This window comes from Chaetodon trifascialis, chromosome 3 (genome assembly GCF_039877785.1).
Source record: "Chaetodon trifascialis isolate fChaTrf1 chromosome 3, fChaTrf1.hap1, whole genome shotgun sequence".
Lineage (NCBI taxonomy): Eukaryota > Metazoa > Chordata > Actinopteri > Chaetodontiformes > Chaetodontidae > Chaetodon > Chaetodon trifascialis.
Genome location: NC_092058.1, coordinates 4,828,639 through 4,846,615, shown reverse-complemented (window position 1 = coordinate 4,846,615; position 17,977 = coordinate 4,828,639). Strand labels below are relative to the sequence as shown.

Below are 17,977 nucleotides of genomic sequence, written 5' to 3'. Positions count from 1 at the left end.
GCTTTGCCTAATGAATACTTTTTCTTTGGGCACTTTGACAGTATTTTGATGGTAATACTTTTTTTACGTACTTCAGAAAAAGATGTGAGAACGTCTTCCAAAACTGCTATTAAGCAGACTGTCAGATTTTTATTTTATTTTAACCCTACCACAGTTTAACATAAGCAGATTGAAAAGAAAATTTGTTAAAAACATTATTTGAATGTAATTTAGGGTTTTGCTCAACTGTCCAATATCAATATTTTCGAGCAATATGGTCTATAATTACATACTAATCACATTTTATGAGAGTGTATACACTGAAAATAAATAAGAGGACCTTTGCAAAATAGTTATTCATTAAAAATCAGTGACTAATAAATGGTGATGTTACCAAGATATTTTCAGGATCAGTAAACTTTCCATTCCCATTGTGTCTGTCTGCAAAGAAACTGCAAATTCAGAACATCAAGAAAGCGTCTGAACAGCACAGTCATTATTCTGAGAAAAGCAAATGAACATTATGTTGAGCAGTTATTATTTATATCTCAGTATTTAGTTAGACATCTGTTTTAATAACAAAATAATTATTGTACATCATCATATCTGGGCCATCATTTAATTTTACACCATTATGTACAAAACTCTTCATTCTCTACAGAGTGGAAAATGAGAATAGCCCTCCAATAAAAAATTAAGCTAAGTTAAAATAAGTCTGTTTTTGCTTAGTTTTTACAAATATAAATCTTCGATGGTTGCCCAACAACCATATGTCACAGGTTTTTCCAACCAGCATATACTTTACTTATTTTTCTTTATAATTATCTGCTTGACAAAAAAGGCAAATTTCAAAGCATTTATATGAGATGTGTTACATGATGGCTTAAAGGAAAATGAAGAAAAAAAATTACAATGCAGACGTTTGACAACAGGTCCATTTAACATTTTCAAACAAGTGGTATTGTAACAAATGCAAACAACAAATAACTGTGCAGAAAAACTACAAAAACTGAAACAAAACTTCAGCCAGTAAGTCATCGTAATTTACACTCAGAATGATGATCATAATAAATTAAATGACCTGTTTAGCCGTTATTGCTGTCATTACACGGATGATGGTTATTTTAATTTTTACATTGTTTGTGTCCAGAAATGTTCATGAATTCACATAAATTGGCCAAAAGAAGCTTTGAGTTGAATGGTTTTCATTTCAAGGACCACACTGATGATTCTGCACATTTTGACCTTTTAACCTCCAGCTGCCAGATGATTTTAAAGAATCACATTATTATTTTCTGGATGTCCAATTCTTTTATTTTTTTTTTTAAGGATCTGATTTTGACACTGCAGCTTAAGGTTCCCAGAGACACTGAAATTACGTGAAATGGCATCTTGGAGGGGAGAAAAATCCATCCAAAAATGTATAATCTGAGGTGGACGAAGGTAAATTAAACACAATTCCTAATTATTGGGCTAAAACATGTAGCGAACGGTGCTTTGATGGACCCAGCAGTGCTAATTATCCCTTTATTAGAGCTGAGTGAGTTTCATTGGTTTCTCTTATTTTACAGACTTTATTACTGACTCTGTGAGGGTTTTTACTTAAATAGTGCATCTATGTTGTTCACTTGTTCATCAGAAAACAGTTAAAACAGGCTTCCGCCATGTTATTTTGTCTGAAGGCTACACAGAGTTCACTTTTTGTTAGAAGTGGCTTTTCAGCAGAGTCAGTTTAGTTTAGTGTAAGACCAAACATGAAGCCTCGAGCTGCAGCCGAAGAAGCTGTCACCATCTTTACAGGAACCAGTCGTCATTCATTCAGACTGAGACAAACTCATCGAGTCTTTGGTACTGCTCTTGTTCCTGTGAGGCACCAGCATCACTTTAACTCCAACCAAAACGCTGCTTCATCTGTGAAATTACAGTTAAAACGATGCTAGCTGTAGTGTTAGCTTCTGAAAGACTTGGCTGAACTGAACCTGTTGTCAGCAACAGTTACTACATCGACCACAGGCCACGCCCCGCGTATATTTGCTTCCATTCTTGACTTTGTGTCATCGCCTGTCAGACTACAAAATCCATCTGTGACACTCAAAATGCGTGGATTAAAACTGTTGACTTGGCATCATTTATGTCACGCAACATGTCAGCTGAGGCAGGGAGAGCAGCTTGTGAAGTGTTAATGCAGGTCTATCTGAGTACATGAATCATGTTTCAGTGGCAAAGTTTATACAGTCGAAGCCACTGACGGAGGTTTTCATCATAAAATCAATCTTCTTCCATTGGAGCAAAAAAATCTCCTCTTACAAACTGGTGCAAAGCACAAAATAAGTTACAATCTTTAAAGGTAACTTTCAAAGAATCTTGAATGACTTTAGATTAATTAGGCTGAAGAAGTGTCAGTATTTCCCAAATGCATTTCTTGTGCCACTGCTGCCCAATGGAAACTTCCCATAAAGGAAGGAAAGCAGTGTTGCATTGAGCTCGTCAAAGAAGTGTCACTATAAAAGCCCATTTCTGCCAGGAAAAAAAACAAAACAAAAAAACAATATAAACATCCATGGTGAGCCAAAATTATAAAAAAAAAAGAGCGATCAGTTACTCTGACTTTGTCACAATTATTGCTTGTCAGAATTTGAACAAGAAGTCAAAATTTTGATTTTACAGACTTTTGAAGTGAAGTTTGACTAATATCAAATTTTAACTCAGAATTTCACATAATTCTCACTTAGTGTCTCATCTTTTTAACTTAAGAAAAAGAACAAAATCGTAGTGTCTCTTACTTTTGATTTACCACGAGTATTTTGACAATTTGTAGCTTCCGTATCTTGATGCATTTTCAGAGTACTCGTAATCCAGAGCTGTCACAGATACCACTTTCCTCAAAGTGCACGAATTCTATTCTAATTCGAGCCTATAACCACGTCTTTTTGGGCCAAAGGAGGAGGTGAACACCTGAAGACACACCGTCGCACCACACTGCTGCTGTTAGCCAGCTAATGAATCTCAGCTCTGTCCTGCTTAAAGCTGAAGATTGATTGACGGGTGGATGTCGTGATTTTATTGGTTGAACCTGGTTGGTTCAAGTTTACATAAGATCACTTCATCTTCAGTTCTAGAGAAGAACATAATTGGATTTTGATGTAAGAATACAAAGAAACTGATTTCTTTGTATTTTGGGGGGGCTTATGTTGTTAAACAGGTGCACGATATGAAAGGTACACTTGTTTAACTTAAAAAGGGTAAAAAGGCATTTTTCATCTCGACTGTAACATTCCTAACTGTTCCTGTTCATCAGTTTCTTTTTCCTTTCTTGGTAGAAATGGGTTTCCAGAGTTTCACAGTCCGGCAGGTTGCAGGCTTTCGTCAGCCCACAGAGGAACTCAGAATCAGTCAGTTCAAATGGGGAAAAAAAACACAGGTTTTGTTTTCAGTCTTCAGAAAAAAACAACCCACACTAAGATTTCTGAACATTTCAGGACAATTTGAATATTTCCTGACCGTTATCATCATGTGACATGGATACAGGGCTGTGATTGGCTCCTGAAAACACGGCTCCATAGCGACAAGAGCCTTTTACTGCATGACAGTTATTACAGGTTCGCTGGTGCTTAATGCTCTGTGTGTGTGTGTGTGTGTGTGTGTGTACATTTTAGTAAAATTTAATCATAAAGCACTGCTTGGCTCTGCTTCTTCAGTTTGTTTGCATAACACTTTGTGTGTGTGTGTGTGTGTGTGTGTGTGTGTGTGTGTGTGTGTGTGTTTGTACATTTTAGTAAAATTTAATCATAAAGCACTGCTTGGCTCTGCTTCTTCAGTTTGTTGTTGTTGTGTGTGCGCGTGTGAAGGGCACACTGGTCCAGTTAGTGATGAAGTGCACTTCTTTTAAAAACATTTCTTAAAAATGGATGAAAACTCCAAAGTCAGTTCTGCCGGACTGCAGCAGTCCATCATCAGGTTAAAAAAAGTAAAAATTAAAAATGTCGAGAGGTAAAAATGCTGAGGGTCAAAGGTCAGCTGGGTTCATCCTCCTGCTCTTACCTCCGAGGTGAAGACAAATCCTCTGGCACGCAGGCCGCCGCAGGCTCAGATGAACCTTTGGTACGGAGCTGCGTGCTGAAAGAGCAAAGCTGTGATGAATTAGTGATGCATCAAGCGTGCCTTGCTTTGCTTAAAAATGTCTCCTCACAACGTCTAAATGCTGTTTCTCGTTCTGAAAATGCTTCAGAGGAGTTCATGTCTGGCAGCTCCGGCCTGGTCCAGCTGGTCGCCTGAATACCATATGATCACTGAGGGACACGTTTGGTCTGAAGTCCACTGAGCCGCCACAGCAGCCGTTTGGGGGAGAAAAGTAAATATGGGCTGGATGTTTATTTACGGAAAAAGAAAATGCACTGTGTGTGCTTTCCATGTTAGACTAGAAAGAGGTCCTCAAACTGAGATCCAGTCTGAGTTCACATGGGTCCCTCCACGTGGGAGCCAACTGGGGAGAGACCCACCACCCCCTGAACTTTAAAACAAGCTCAAATGGGGGTTAGAGTTGCAGACTGATGGGTTAAAGGTCAGGGTGTGGAGGGCTTGTGGAGGATGCCCTGCAGGTCCTCTGGTAAGGCCAGGATGACAGCGTCAATGTGGGCCCTCAGTTTGGACACAGTCCCCGGACGCACCGGGAGCTGCTCCTTCTCCGCCTGACTCTGCAGCAGAGAGCACCAGAGCGCCTTCATCAGTGTTCACATCTTATTAGACTAACAAGCTCACACATTTTATAAATTAGTGCCATTTGTTAGCAGTAGTAATGCAGTATTACACAGCAGCAAACACAGCTTTATCAGTGGTAATATCAGCAGCAGCAATAGAAGCAGTAATATGATTAATAGCAGCAGTAACTTTAGCACCAGCACTAGCAGTGTACACAGAAGTGGTCATGGCAGTAGTGGCAATACTAAGCAGTAATATTTGTAGTACTGATGCAGCGTTTGTGAGTTTGTACTGACCAGTTTATCTTTCAGCTTCAGAACCAGATCAACTGTTTCCACCTCAGAGTGCTTCTGGACTCTCTGCTGTAGATCCTACAGTCAGACAGACAGACAGACAGACAGACAGATACAGACAGACAGACAGACAGGCAGGCAGACAGACAGATACATACAGACAGACAGACAGACAGATACAGACAGGCAGACAGACAGACAGACAGACATGAAAGAAGGATGAGAGGTTTCCAGGCCTAATTAAGTGACAAACTCTGAATTAAGACGCTGTGACTCGAGCAGTTGGACCTATTTGATGGTACTGATGGACGTCTTTTGTTTGGTCCACACATCGTCCACACATCGAGCTGTTAAATATGAGACGGGCTTACAGAAGTCAGGTTTTTATGGAAGACGGTAAGAGAATGTTAATTAAATCTGAAAGGGCACTGTTACTTTAGCTGTCCTTGTTTTGGATGTGGGTTGATGTGGTTTTGTTTCTTCAGGTTTGTGTTTAGTGTATATGTTGGATGTCTTGTGTTTCTTTACATCTTGGGACCACGTTGGAAATAAGTTCTCACTTTAATGTGTTTTTGCGTGTGTCTGATAATCCATAAGGAGTGGTGATCAGATGTAACACTGTCACACAGTGCAGTTTGCGGGTGTCAAAGGCTTGTTGGAAACTTGAGTTGTGTGAATGAATCAGTTTGTATTTCAGGTTGACAGAATCACTCTGACTGCACATCTTCACACTCACTCGCTCCCTCCCTCGCTCCCTCCCTTCCTCCCTCCTTCCTTCCCTCCTCACCTCCTCACACAGCGCCTCGAGGTGCAGAGCCTCCAGTTTCTGGGTCATCTCTCTCCTCCTGTTGCGGAACCAGCCGTCAAAGTTGGGAGACTTGAGGAAATGCCTTCAGACGCAGAGAAAACCACACAGGAGTCCACATGACGCTCAGGATAATGTGCATCTCCACAACACTGATTAACTCCAATCACTTCTACTTTGTTGTCCTTCGGTTCTGTGTTACTCTAATGTCAAATAAACTCAACACTTCCTGCTGATGTTTCATATTAAAAGTCTACTAAGAAAAGGAGGAAATTTGCTGTTTGAATGTTTGTTTACACTGAAGGGCGACTTACTAAAATTCTGATCAAATAAACTTCATAAACAGGGGAAAACTGCAATAAAAGGCCCGTCTCAAATACAGGCCTTGTTCTCTTTGGGCTGCTTTGTTACCTCTCTTTTTATTCCAGCGACCTGAAACTTCCAGCAGGATTATTTGCAGTTGTAAATTCATCAACATACTCTCAACCTCCAGCAGTTTCTGGGTGTTTTATGCTCCTGTCATATTTTTACTCACTGTGGGCTCATTTTTACATCAATATACGAGTCCTGCACCTCTATGGAGACAGCACAATCATGGCTGGAAGTAAGGAGAACTCAAAATGTCTTTTGTGTGGTAAAACACAATTATGATAGCAATATTTTTAACAAAAACACGCCTTTCAACCCTGCGTTCTGACAGTTAAAACTGTGTGTGTGTGTGTACCTGTATAGCCCTATCCAGTCTCCTTTCAGTCTGGATGTGAGCTGAGGTCCAGCTTTCTCCAGTGTCTTCATGAAGTCCTGCTGGATGAACGGTCGGAGTTGAGGAGGACTCTTCCAGGGACTGATGGACTTCTGCAGAGGCATCAGACTGGCCACGTACCGCTCCTGTAACACACAGGCACACACTCACGGTTTCATTATTTCAGTTCATCCCAGCGGCAGCACAGACCGAACACGTGACGTGGCTGATCTACGGAGTTTCATAGTTGATCAAACAGACAAAAACTAAACATCACTACGAGGCCACCTGGACAGACAGAGATAAAATCCAAATGAGCTGGTTGTTACCAGAGGGATGATGAAGCTCTGTGTCAGTTCTAAGAAGTAGCGCCGGAGAATTGCATTCTGGGCCGCTGAAGGCCTCTTCTGTTGAACACCCTGAAATACAAACAAATAAAAAAAAAAAATCACACTTCACAACATCAATCTGCTCTCACATTTGTGGGTGAACATTTCCACACATTGAATCAGCCAGCCAGTAATGCTGGAGAGTCTGCATACGTTTCTCAGGGGTAGTCTGGCAGCATCGCCCTCTTCAAAACCACGTATTGTTTGCAATAGAGAGTCATTATTTTATAGTAAGCAGCCAAACACTGCATTGCTTAAAAACAGCTCAGAAAGGACCAAAACTCACAGTCTTATTCAGCTGGACTTATACTTCATGCAGGAGGTTGAAGGGAGTCACAACCCCAGATGGATGTGTCACATGATCAGAGCGTATCCTGCTTTGATTACACTCCCCACATTAAGCATTTCAATGCACTTCATAGCACCACCTACAAGATTTCACCAAACAGCTGGTCAAAAGTGTGAGGATTTCTGGGTTTTTGGGCTTTCTATCACATCAAACCTGAAGATCTTCAGTTTGCTGGTCAGACAAACTAAATATCTGAAGACCTGTGATGTGGAACTTGTGTCTATAGTGGCTCTGTAGCTTTGCTGTAACTCCTTCATGTATAAGTCCAACTCTAAGTGACTGCACTGAAAAAGCCTAAAAAGTGGTGTTACCACAAAGAAGCTGAAGTTTGTCCTTTAAAGGCGTGTGGGCTGGAGGACTGACTCCAGTCAGTCAGTGAAACAGGTGAAGTCATGTGCAGGACATTGAGGAGAGAGACTGTCTTACCTTCTGAAGCTGTTTGATGATTTCTTCATCTTTGTTGAGATACGGCTTATATGCAGTGTACACACCTGCAACACACACACAGTTGTGCTTCCATCACTTTAGACAGACTTACATTCATTTCCTGGAGACTTACTCCAACTACAACCATCTCTCACACACACACACACACACACACACACACCGAAGCATTTACCAGGTTTAGAGTCCAGAGTTTTGAGGTTTTTCAGTTTCTTGACTTTCATCTGCTTTGCCATCTCTCCTGAGAGGAAGAGACAGACGACACATTTGGAGTAAAAAACTGCTCACACCTGTACATTATCATGCAGCCGGAAATACTCTCTTGTCCTAAATACATTATACACTGAAGCATCAAGATGGACCTGAGAATCATGGACAACAGACAGGAGACACTTTCATACAGTGTACAACCCTGAGGACATTTCTGAGCCTGACGTTGCTGTTGTAGTGGACTACATCACATTTCAAGGTTATGACATTTTGTCTTTAATGAATACAAACATCACATTTGACTGAATATCTGCAGACTTATGGAGGAGCAGCAGCAGCATCGTCTACCTGCTTGCTTCATGTCTCCGATGCGGATGATGTGCGGCCAGTGCTGCAGGGTTTTAGCAAAGAAGGGATTGGTCACTCCAAGAATGACTGACGGCCTGCGGAGACGGAGAACAGAGAGCACTGCTTCAAAATCATCCAGAGGGCTCGTTACAACGCAAACTATGGTCTCAGTGACTGAAGCGATGTCGATGTCAAAATAAAAGTCCCACGAAGTGATATCACTGATGTTTAAATAATAGCATTGCACACAAGTCACACAAATGTACAGTGTTTACATTTCCTGCCAATACAGCAAACAAAACTTGAAATAGATAGAGATCGTCCCAGATAGTTTTACACAGAGTCCGATATGAATGAGGTGAAAGAGACTCATTAAAAAAGCCCGGCCTGTTGTTTTCTATGTAAGCCTGCATGTCAGTGTTGTCTTATGAGAGTGCCGCTGAAGTGCTGCTAAGCGAGGCACAGGTGGGAAGCGTCACCACTGTGCTGGTTCATGGTTACTCACGGGGCCTGCGTTCTGGTGGTGTACTCCTTAAACTCGCTGTCGTGGATGGTGAAGTACGGCCGGAAGTCACTGCAGTAACGCAGAGGAGAGATACAGCTGCAGAGAGACACACACACAGAGACGTCTCAGTGTCAGAATAAGTTCATGAGCAGAAAGCTGCAGCTTAGCCAAACACAATCATCCCCGTCATTGCTGAAAGAAAAGAAAAATGAACGTGGAAACTGGACATGTCTGATTGAACCGCGCCCCTAACCCTCTTCAGCTCACCTGACCAACGCCAGCACGGTATCCGCTGACTCTGCCGGGGAGGGCGCCATGACGACGAGTGCCTCTCCCAACAACACCAGCTCCCACAGCATCTGGATGTGGAAGAAGACCGGGTAGAAACACCTGGAGAGACAAAGTGAGTGTGAAGTTCAGGCAGTACGTAGGAGCGTTTACTTTCCTACCAAACTGCAGTATTCTAATAAATGTGAAAAGGAGATTTCTGGTGAACTGCAGTGTTGTTATTCTCTGTGACTGTCAAGCACAAATGATACTGACAGAGCAAATAAATGCATTTTCTGTACTTTGCTGAATATTCATTTTGGTCTGTGGGCATTACAAAGGCCGCCTCAGACTCGTTTCCTTCTTCGTCTTTACTTGAGGAATTGCTCTGACGACACATTTTGAACAGAGCAGGTGATGTTTTGTTGCTTCTCTGTACTCCTGACAAGGTCGAGCAGCTCTGTTACTTTGATTTATTCCACTGTGGATTTTCCAGGATCTCGCTTTATTTAATTCTTTCCAGTTCATCTCTTCTCTTCAGAGGGTTCGAGAGCAAATTAAACAAATGGACCTGAACGGGAGCAGGAGGTGGTTTAATGTCCTTTTTTGACCAGAATGCAGAATATGTAAATTAACACAACAGGGTGAAAGCAAAAACAGCAAAACTGACCTTTTAATAACAACCATGACTATTCATGCTGGTCACACTCACCCTGTGGCTGAGTTCTGAGAATAAGCGCATCAGTGACTAAACTCAACATTGCAATGAAGCCTTTCCATAAAATATTTGTCTTTATTTTGTCCCCTGAAAACTATTCTGGCAGGTGATCTTTTGGGGAGAAGGTGGTTTTGTTCAACAGGTGTCAGCAGAGGAAAACTGCTGCAGTACCACCACCGAACAGCAGGTGGCGACAGAATGCGACACAAGCATGTGAACAACATCGAGATCTGCAGGTCTCACCTGAAGAGGTCGACCTCGTGGATGGTCGGGAGCACGATGGACACCTGACTGTCAGTCTGAAACACACACACACACACACACACACACACACACACACACACACACACACACACACACACACTTAGCTGAAATAATCATGTGGTCAGTGTACATCCACACACGTAACTCAAGAATTAACACAAAACACTGTGTGTGTGTGTGTGTGTGTGTGTGTGTGTGTGTGTGTGTGTGTGTGTGTGTGTGTGATCACCTGTGCAGACTGGACCAGCTGTGAGGTTCCTGGTTTGTCGTAACACGTTGGGATACGAACCTGCAGCAGCAAAAACATTTCTTTCTTGAGTGCAGAACTAAAGCTTCAGAACGTCTGAAAAGCCAACAGGCTTTTCTCATGACGCGTCAAACACAGGTGTAACTAATCACTTCCTTATTGGCTGAGTGCATGAGCCATTGTTAATGCTATCAGTTGCACCTGTGCTTTACCTGCTGTGGCACGTCAGAATGACATTTACTGGTTTCCACCCATTGACTTTGTGTGCACATGCGTGTGTCCGTGTACCTTGATGACCACGCCCATAATGGGTAGTGTGAGAATTCGTCCAGGATGGGGCGTCGGCCAGCGGTCTATGTCGTTACAAGCTGCCAATCAAAGACAGAAACGACAGCGTCTGGATCAGAATTCAAGCGTTCACCGTGAGGCCAAACACAGCGTGACTGAGAGTACGACGGCCCTGACCTCATGTATACGGACATGTCTTTAAATTGAAAAATAAACCTGTCCACGTGACCTTCATATCTCTGTGCACAAAAATGATTCCAAACGCTCAAACGAGCATGCCGACAGATTCAGGTGTTGTCAGGTGAGACATGTACAGTCCATCCATTCTCTAAACTGTGGTTTCAAAGCACTTCACAGAAAAGAAGAGACGGATTTGTCCAGGTTTGGATTTGTGTCTCCACCTCCATGATGGGATGTGAGGACATTCTGCTGCTGTTACGCTGTTTTCAACGCTGTGATCGGATCAAAGGTTGCGAACAAACTCCTGCACACTGTCTACCTTGCAATAATACATTTATCTGTGATGTTTCCAATCAAATAAAAGTATTATTGAAGTCAGGCAGGGCGCTGGAGTTTGTCTGCAGCGTCTGATCCGCTCGTCCTCTCCTACGCTCTCATGAAGCGTTCTTCTGTTCTCAGTCAAGGCTGTGAGCGCCATAAAATAAATCCTTTCTCCTCAGTTGTACTGCGGTGGAGGCAGAAATCACACAGACAGACTCTCAAAGCCTGGAGAGACAAGAGTAAACGGGCCGAGGACACCAGAGGGAAGAAAGAAAATATATTTGATCTGGTTTCTGTGATAATCCTGCAAGTCTGTCCACTCTCACTGTCTTTCTTTAGGAGTATTTACAAGTACAAAACATGTATTTTTCATATTTTGACAGGCAGAGACAGACGGGCAGAGACAGGCAGAGACGGACAGGCAGAGACGGACAGGTAGAGACAGACAGGTAGAGACAGACAGGCAGAGACAGAAAGGCAGAGACAGACAGGCAGAGACCAACAGGCAGAGACAGAAAGGCAGAGACAGACAGGCAGAGACAGACAGGCAGAGACAGAAAGGCAGAGACAGAAAGGCAGAGACCAAAAGGCAGAGACAGAAAGGCAGAGACCAACAGGCAGAGACAGGTAATCAGACTGACCAGCCTCCAGACAGGGCTCCTGTTTCTCAAAGTATTCTGGCGCCATGATCTTCAGCAGAGAGTGGAAGAAGGTGACGTAGGGCAGCTTGCTGATCAGGACCAGAGACTGACAGAGACAAAGAGACACTTTATATTCACAGGTTTTAATATGACGTCACTGTTTCCTGTTAATCGCACTTTAGAAACACCCCAAATTTGACATTGCTAGGGGCTGCAACTGATTACTACATTGCATTACTGATTAATCTCTCAGTTGTTTTTTTCCATTAACCATTTAGGCAATGAAACGTCTTGTTTTGTCCAAAAATATTCACTTTGTGATGATTTCAGCAGCAAGAACATCATATCTGAGAAGCAGGAACCAGAAAATGTCATTTTTGCTGCTGAACTGCAGTCTGACACTGACCTTCTGGAAGTATCCTCTCTTCAGGGATTTGTCTCGCACCTGACGGAAATAGACGTAACCGTAGTAATGACCCTGTTCCCTCTGCAAGAGACACACACACACACACACACACACACACACACACACACACACACACACACACAATCAGAACAGAGCTTTACATCATTAAACCAGAGGATTAAGACGTATACATTCCTGCATGTTTGTAAATGTGGGTCTGTGGTGCTGTTTGTACATGTCCTCATAATGACAGAAGTACAGATATATGTATGTGTGTATGTGTGTGTGTGTGTGTGTGTGTGTGTGTGTGTGTGTGTGTGTGTGTGTGTGTGTGTGTCCCAACCTTCAGACATGGTGGTGCATCCCGGTCAGTGGTTTCTAGGAAGCAGCCCAATGACGACTTCCTGTTGGACCCCTGACGGAAGCGGAAACAGAACTGGGTGTCGCCAAGGCAACCTGGGAACAGAGCAGCGATGGTGTTGTTACCATGGGAACGCACCACCTGCTTTAGGAACTTTTCGTCTGTGGCTTCGTTCACTGTATGTCCTTTGCATGTCTGATAATGTCTTTATATTTCATTAATCATTCGAGCTTTCATGTTTGATTCTTTTCTCTATTTCTTTTAGCTTGCGTTAAATGACCAACGTGCTAAGAACATCTAAATCTTGATTCAGGATTGTTGTAGCTTTGAACCTGTTAGCCAAACTGTAGTTCTGCTAGAGACTCGACCCTCTTTAGCTACTCTGACTGAGAGTGGAGCTGTAGAAAAAGCGATTTCAACAGGTGAATTTCAAAAAATGGAAGTTGTAGAAAACTGTTGGTTGATATTGTATTTTGATCTGGAAGTATTTTCTGAGATTTCAGTGTACACCACTTCAGTGTCTCCACAGTGTCTTCCTGATTATGGGACAAACAGGAAGAGGAAGCAGGAAAAAAGTAAATAGGAAGTGCACAATGAGTCACCAGTCGGCCTTTAACTTCCACATGACCTCCACACATCCTCCAGCCGACATGCCAGAAGAGTGTGAGTGTGACAGAGATAACGAGACACACACACACACACACACACACACACACACACACACACACACACACACACACACACACACACGTTTGTACTTCTATGCTTGTGAGGACGCTCACTTCCATAATACATTCCCAGCCCCTTACCCGAACTACCAGAACCCTCAAACAGCCTTTTGGTGGTCTGTCCAAAAGTGCTAGACGGGCCAAAACGTCCTCACTTTCCAAAAATGTCCTCACTCTCCAAAAATGTCCTCACTTTCCACAAATGTCCTCACTCCCAAGGTCTCAAACTCAAACTGGTTCTCCAAAAGATATATGGACGAGCACACACACGCACACTTCAGCTCACACTCTTTAAAACATTTCACTTCATAGGACACACACACACACGCGCGTGCACACACACACACACACACACACACACGCTTCCTACAGCTCAGCCAAGCCTCCATGACATCATGCAGTCGGGTTGTGTTGAAGACCACCCAGCGTGAAACCGAAGCACAGCTCTGAGTCTGAGCGCGATGAACTTCACAGGCTCCAAACGCTCTTCATCTGATTTCTCTTTCTATCGACCTGGAATCAAAGTGTGTGAGACACTAACCGAACATGTGACCGGCACTGTCTCTGACGCTTATATTCTTGGATTATACAAATGTTTGGATGACCCAACAGTTTTCATATTCTGTGGATAATTTTCTGAATGAATCGATCGGCCACCCAGAGCCCACCATGACGGGCTGAAATGACTTGTTTTGTTGGAGTAACAGTTAAAAGACCCACAGATATTTGGTTTGAGACAAACAGCAGCAGAGCATGTTCATAATTGAGCAGCTGGAACTGAACTAAACAAACTCCACTAATGGACAGATAATCCTTAAAAATAACAGTGATATCAATATTGTACAAAATAATCAGGATTAGTTTTTAGCTTTTTAGTGCTACTGCTCACACATGTAAACATAAAGATCTGAATGCGACTCATTAAACGCTGTGTTGGTTGAGGCTCAGTTGGGTGAAAGACGTTTCATGTCTGCTGGTTTGGACCCGATCAAAACTGGAAAACTCGTGAGAATATTTAGTTTTTAATTATGTCACTATTTTGGATCCATTCCTACCTCTAACACCAACAGTCCCTCCACTCTCCATCTGACGGGGGCACAAACACCCTAAGACTAAAGCGCCGAATCAGCACTTTGAACTCACTCTAATCCTGTGTGCTGGAGGACAAAGACAACACGAATCAGGTGCGACGGCTCCTTCCCGAAAACACTGACTTCTCTTGATCATGAATAAGAATAAAAGTGAATTAAAGACAAATGATGAAAGCTCTGATCGAGATGTGAGACTGAATTATGGGAGAGAGAGAGAGAGAGAGAGAGAGAGAGAGAGAGAGAGAGAGAGCTGCACATCTACAGCGTAATGCCTCTCTCTCTCTGACACACACCTACAGTGTACAGCAGCACTGTAAGCGTTTGGCCTAATCCTGTCGTCATCTTGAGGGCAGCAGGTACGTCAGCTCTAACGCCTGCTGACTCACAAAAATACACAGCTGCAGACACACACACACTCTTCTGAGTCCACAGAGGTGTTTGAGCACGTGCAGACTGATCCTGACTCACCATTTTATCGTCACTATCTCGTGAAAATGTCTAAAAATGTTTGGTGTTAGCTTCATTTTTTTTTCCTTGACGGCTTAAGTTATTTTCAAAATGCTCCCTGACTGTATCTGCAGGGCTAAAGATCCCAATTCAAACAAAAATGAAAGGCAACTAGCGAAACCAGAGCTTCCAGGTTGTGTTCTGGAAATGAGGCGCTCATACAGACTGCAGATGACTAAAAATCAGCCCGGCAGCAGAACCTTGGTCAACACTGCGTCGTGTGGTTTTGCCACAGTGCGTCTTTCAGACCAGGCAGGAACACTTTCAGGTGTGATAAGAAGACACAGCGTTCGAATTAGAATAATACAACAGGCCTACTAGAAGTCCTACCTCCAAGAAAGTTATAACATCCAGATCTTTATGAGGTGTTGATTCACCTCCCTTGTCATTTCGGAGGCTGTGATTGGCCAACTGTGTGGATGTGAGAAGGTAAGCAGGGTTTGAACTCTGTTTCTGCACACGACCAACTGCAACACTATGAATGTCTTCCAGGAGAGAGTGAAAATGTGCACCTTCATCCCCATATTTAAACTGCTCTCACACCTCCGCCGTCTCCATCACCACTCCACCTTCACGAGAGCGTGTTTGCTCTGACATGGTCAGACAACGCGGACTAGCTCTGCCTGTAGCTAACCCGACCTGTACTCCAACACGTCAGCGTTAAATGAAGCCAAAGTCTCCAAAGCGTTCTGAGACACCAGACAAACGTTTAAAAGGCTGAAACAGGAGCTCACCTGAGTTGGAGTCAGGAAAGGAAAGGTAGCAGATGCTGGTTTTCTGAAAGGAAAAAGATTCTGTTTGACTTTTTTTCTAATCAATGATTATCATTACAATGAATAAAGATATTACAAATAATCTATCAAGGTCTACCGCTCTTCTAGGATCATTTAGAATTTAGTGTGCATCATTTATCAACACGCAACAACTTTCGTGACAAAAAGGATGTTGCACCAACTGCTCTTCATCCAACATCTCATTCATGTGTCTGACTCACCTCTTTCTCCGACAGCTTGGAATGATGAGGATAAATAACCTGAAAGACACGTGAACGGTCGGCGTTACCACACGTGAAAACTGTGTTCAGCGTCCGACAAACACAACACTGTCTCATCACATTTCTGTATCTGTCTGAGGTCACTGGGTCCTTTCTGTAACTGCTATCGGCCATTTTGCTGAACTTTATTTTGTTAGTTAGCAGTCAACATATAAAAATTTATTAAAATCTGTGATGAAGCATTTTATTGTAACTGGCTCTTAAACCAGCCTGAACCGATTTGTCTATCTATTTTTCATTATAAAAAGTTTAAAAGAAATGCAATTTGTAAACAAAAGTGATTTTAAGTGGTTTATGCATGACGTATTTTAACATTAAAGAAATCTAGATAATGTCTACTGTCGTAAAAGTTCACATTTTTGCTCATTTTTGCAGCATCGTGAACTTATTCTTTAATCAGATTTTGGCAGTGGTGATTGTAACGAATGTTGGAGCTGCAAGTCGACTGAGCCATTATTCAATCAACAGACGATGAATCAGCTACAACTTTGATGAGGGTGTAAAATGACTCAAAAAGGATGTAAATGTCCTCACAGGCTCTCCTCCTCCTCCGTTCCTTGAACTGATGCATGTCTAAAGGCAAAACATCCAGTCGGTAAATTAAAACTAAAAGCAGCTTTGCTCAGCTCATAAGAGAAAGTGAGACAGACCTGCAGGACTCTGAACCCGGATCACTTTTAAGAACCTCGTTAAGATGCAGAGTTCATTCAAAATGTGTTCGCTTATTGTTTCTGTGTCCCAAACTCCTGCGAGGACAACAGGTGTTTGCTCTGTTTGCCTTGGTGACCAACAAATAAACAAACAGGCTCCGTGATCCCGACATCGAGGCGTAACAAAATGTGTGCGTCTCTTTCTGAAGATGAGTTTCCCAACAAAATGCCCCCATTTGAAATAGAAACTATACTAATGCTGTTGGGGAAGACTAACTCCTGGAAAAACCACATAGCGTTCATCTTGGCTATGATAAACAATATCACGCAACGAACTCGTAATACTGCAGTGAAAAATATTCTGCTGCTTTGAGTGGCATTTCTGTGTTAACATGTTAGTTTTGATCAAAGAATAACTAAACAAAGAACCAAACAAACAGCTTCATGAAGATGTGTGCGTGTGTGTTTGTGTACTCCAGTCCAGGAAATAGTCTGGGCCTCCCATTACTGCTAACTTAGGCATTTTCATAGGAGTTTGTCATGACCCAGCTGTCCCCGGATTATCTTTCTGTCTCACCTCCACCGCTTGTCCCAGCTCCAGGTCGAAGCCGACCACACAGATGCAGTGCAACCAGGCGGAGAAGCGGTCCCAGGGCAGCAGGAGAGCCTCCTCCGTCTCATCGTCGCCTCCGGGCCCGGGGGGCAGAGTTATCTCTTCGGCCGGGGAGATGCTGCTAGCGTCCTGGTCGTCCAGATCCTCCGGCTCTTCGACCTGTTCCCCCAGCTCCTCCGGGCCTTGCAGAGCCATGGCGACGGCCCCACGCGAACACTGATACGCTCCGGAGAATGTTAACTTACCAGTTTTCTAAATAAGTTCACTAGGATTTCTTGTTAGTGATCCTCAGGTCACAACAGGAGGGAGGTAGCAGCACAGAAAGTAGCCACTTAGCTAGCACAGCACAGAAGCAGGAGCTTTCGTACGACGTAATGATGAAACGTGGAACGTGGAACGTCATCGCGTAAGGTCGTCCTTGGCCCTGAGTTGTATTCAGGTGAAGATCAGGCTCCGTAAACCGGACCGTCGAAGAGCATTTTCGTCAAGAAATAATAAAAGGAAAAGTTAGGATTGATGAAACTAAAAATACACATGGTGAGTTAAAATAATGAGATACAAAATCAAATGCTCATATAGCTCACAGTCTCTTGGCCAGATTTCTTTCTGATCATGGGGACAGTTAGGAGACCAGTGTCTGGTGATCTGAGGGCTCTGGGGGGGTTTGTTAACAGTGAGAAGGTCAGAGATGTATTGACCATGAAGTGCTGTGTCTAGACAGCCTTATTTTGGAATCAATTCTGCATTTTATTGGAAGCCAGTGAATAAGTCTGAGTATAAGAGTAATCTGTTCGTTTTTTCTTGTCCCTGTGAGTGTAGCTGCAGCATTTTGAATGAGCTGGAGCTGTCCCACAGTCTTTTTGAGAGGTCCAGCAAAAA

General features: G+C 43.0%; 1 protein-coding gene across 1 annotated transcript; it reads right to left on the bottom strand.

Annotated features, from left to right (window-relative positions):
- Positions 1-1,305: 1,305 nt before the first annotated feature.
- Positions 1,306-17,482, bottom strand: dennd6aa (DENN/MADD domain containing 6Aa). Its single transcript, XM_070959251.1, has 19 exons — positions 17,063-17,482; positions 15,776-15,814; positions 15,516-15,558; positions 12,438-12,550; positions 12,095-12,175; positions 11,689-11,794; positions 10,547-10,626; positions 10,241-10,300; positions 9,991-10,046; positions 9,030-9,152; positions 8,763-8,858; positions 8,258-8,352; positions 7,875-7,940; positions 7,682-7,746; positions 6,847-6,936; positions 6,500-6,663; positions 5,758-5,860; positions 4,974-5,048; positions 1,306-4,673 (listed from the first exon to the last, which is right to left on the bottom strand). Exons 1-19 carry the CDS (start codon positions 17,291-17,293, stop codon positions 4,542-4,544), a joined length of 1,818 nt encoding a protein of 605 aa, XP_070815352.1. The 5' UTR covers positions 17,294-17,482; the 3' UTR covers positions 1,306-4,541.
- Positions 17,483-17,977: the final 495 nt, after the last annotated feature.

Coding starts and splice junctions, on each gene's coding strand:
- dennd6aa (XM_070959251.1), bottom strand. CDS start 17,293: ATGGCTCTGCAAGGCCCGGAGGAGCTGGGGGAACAGGTCGAAGAGCCG. Junction 12,176..12,437: donor ATGCACCACCATGTCTGAAG/GTTGGGACACAC, acceptor TGTCTCTTGCAG/AGGGAACAGGGTCATTACTA. Junction 5,049..5,757: donor TCGAGGCGCTGTGTGAGGAG/GTGAGGAGGGAA, acceptor GTCTGACTGTAG/GATCTACAGCAGAGAGTCCA.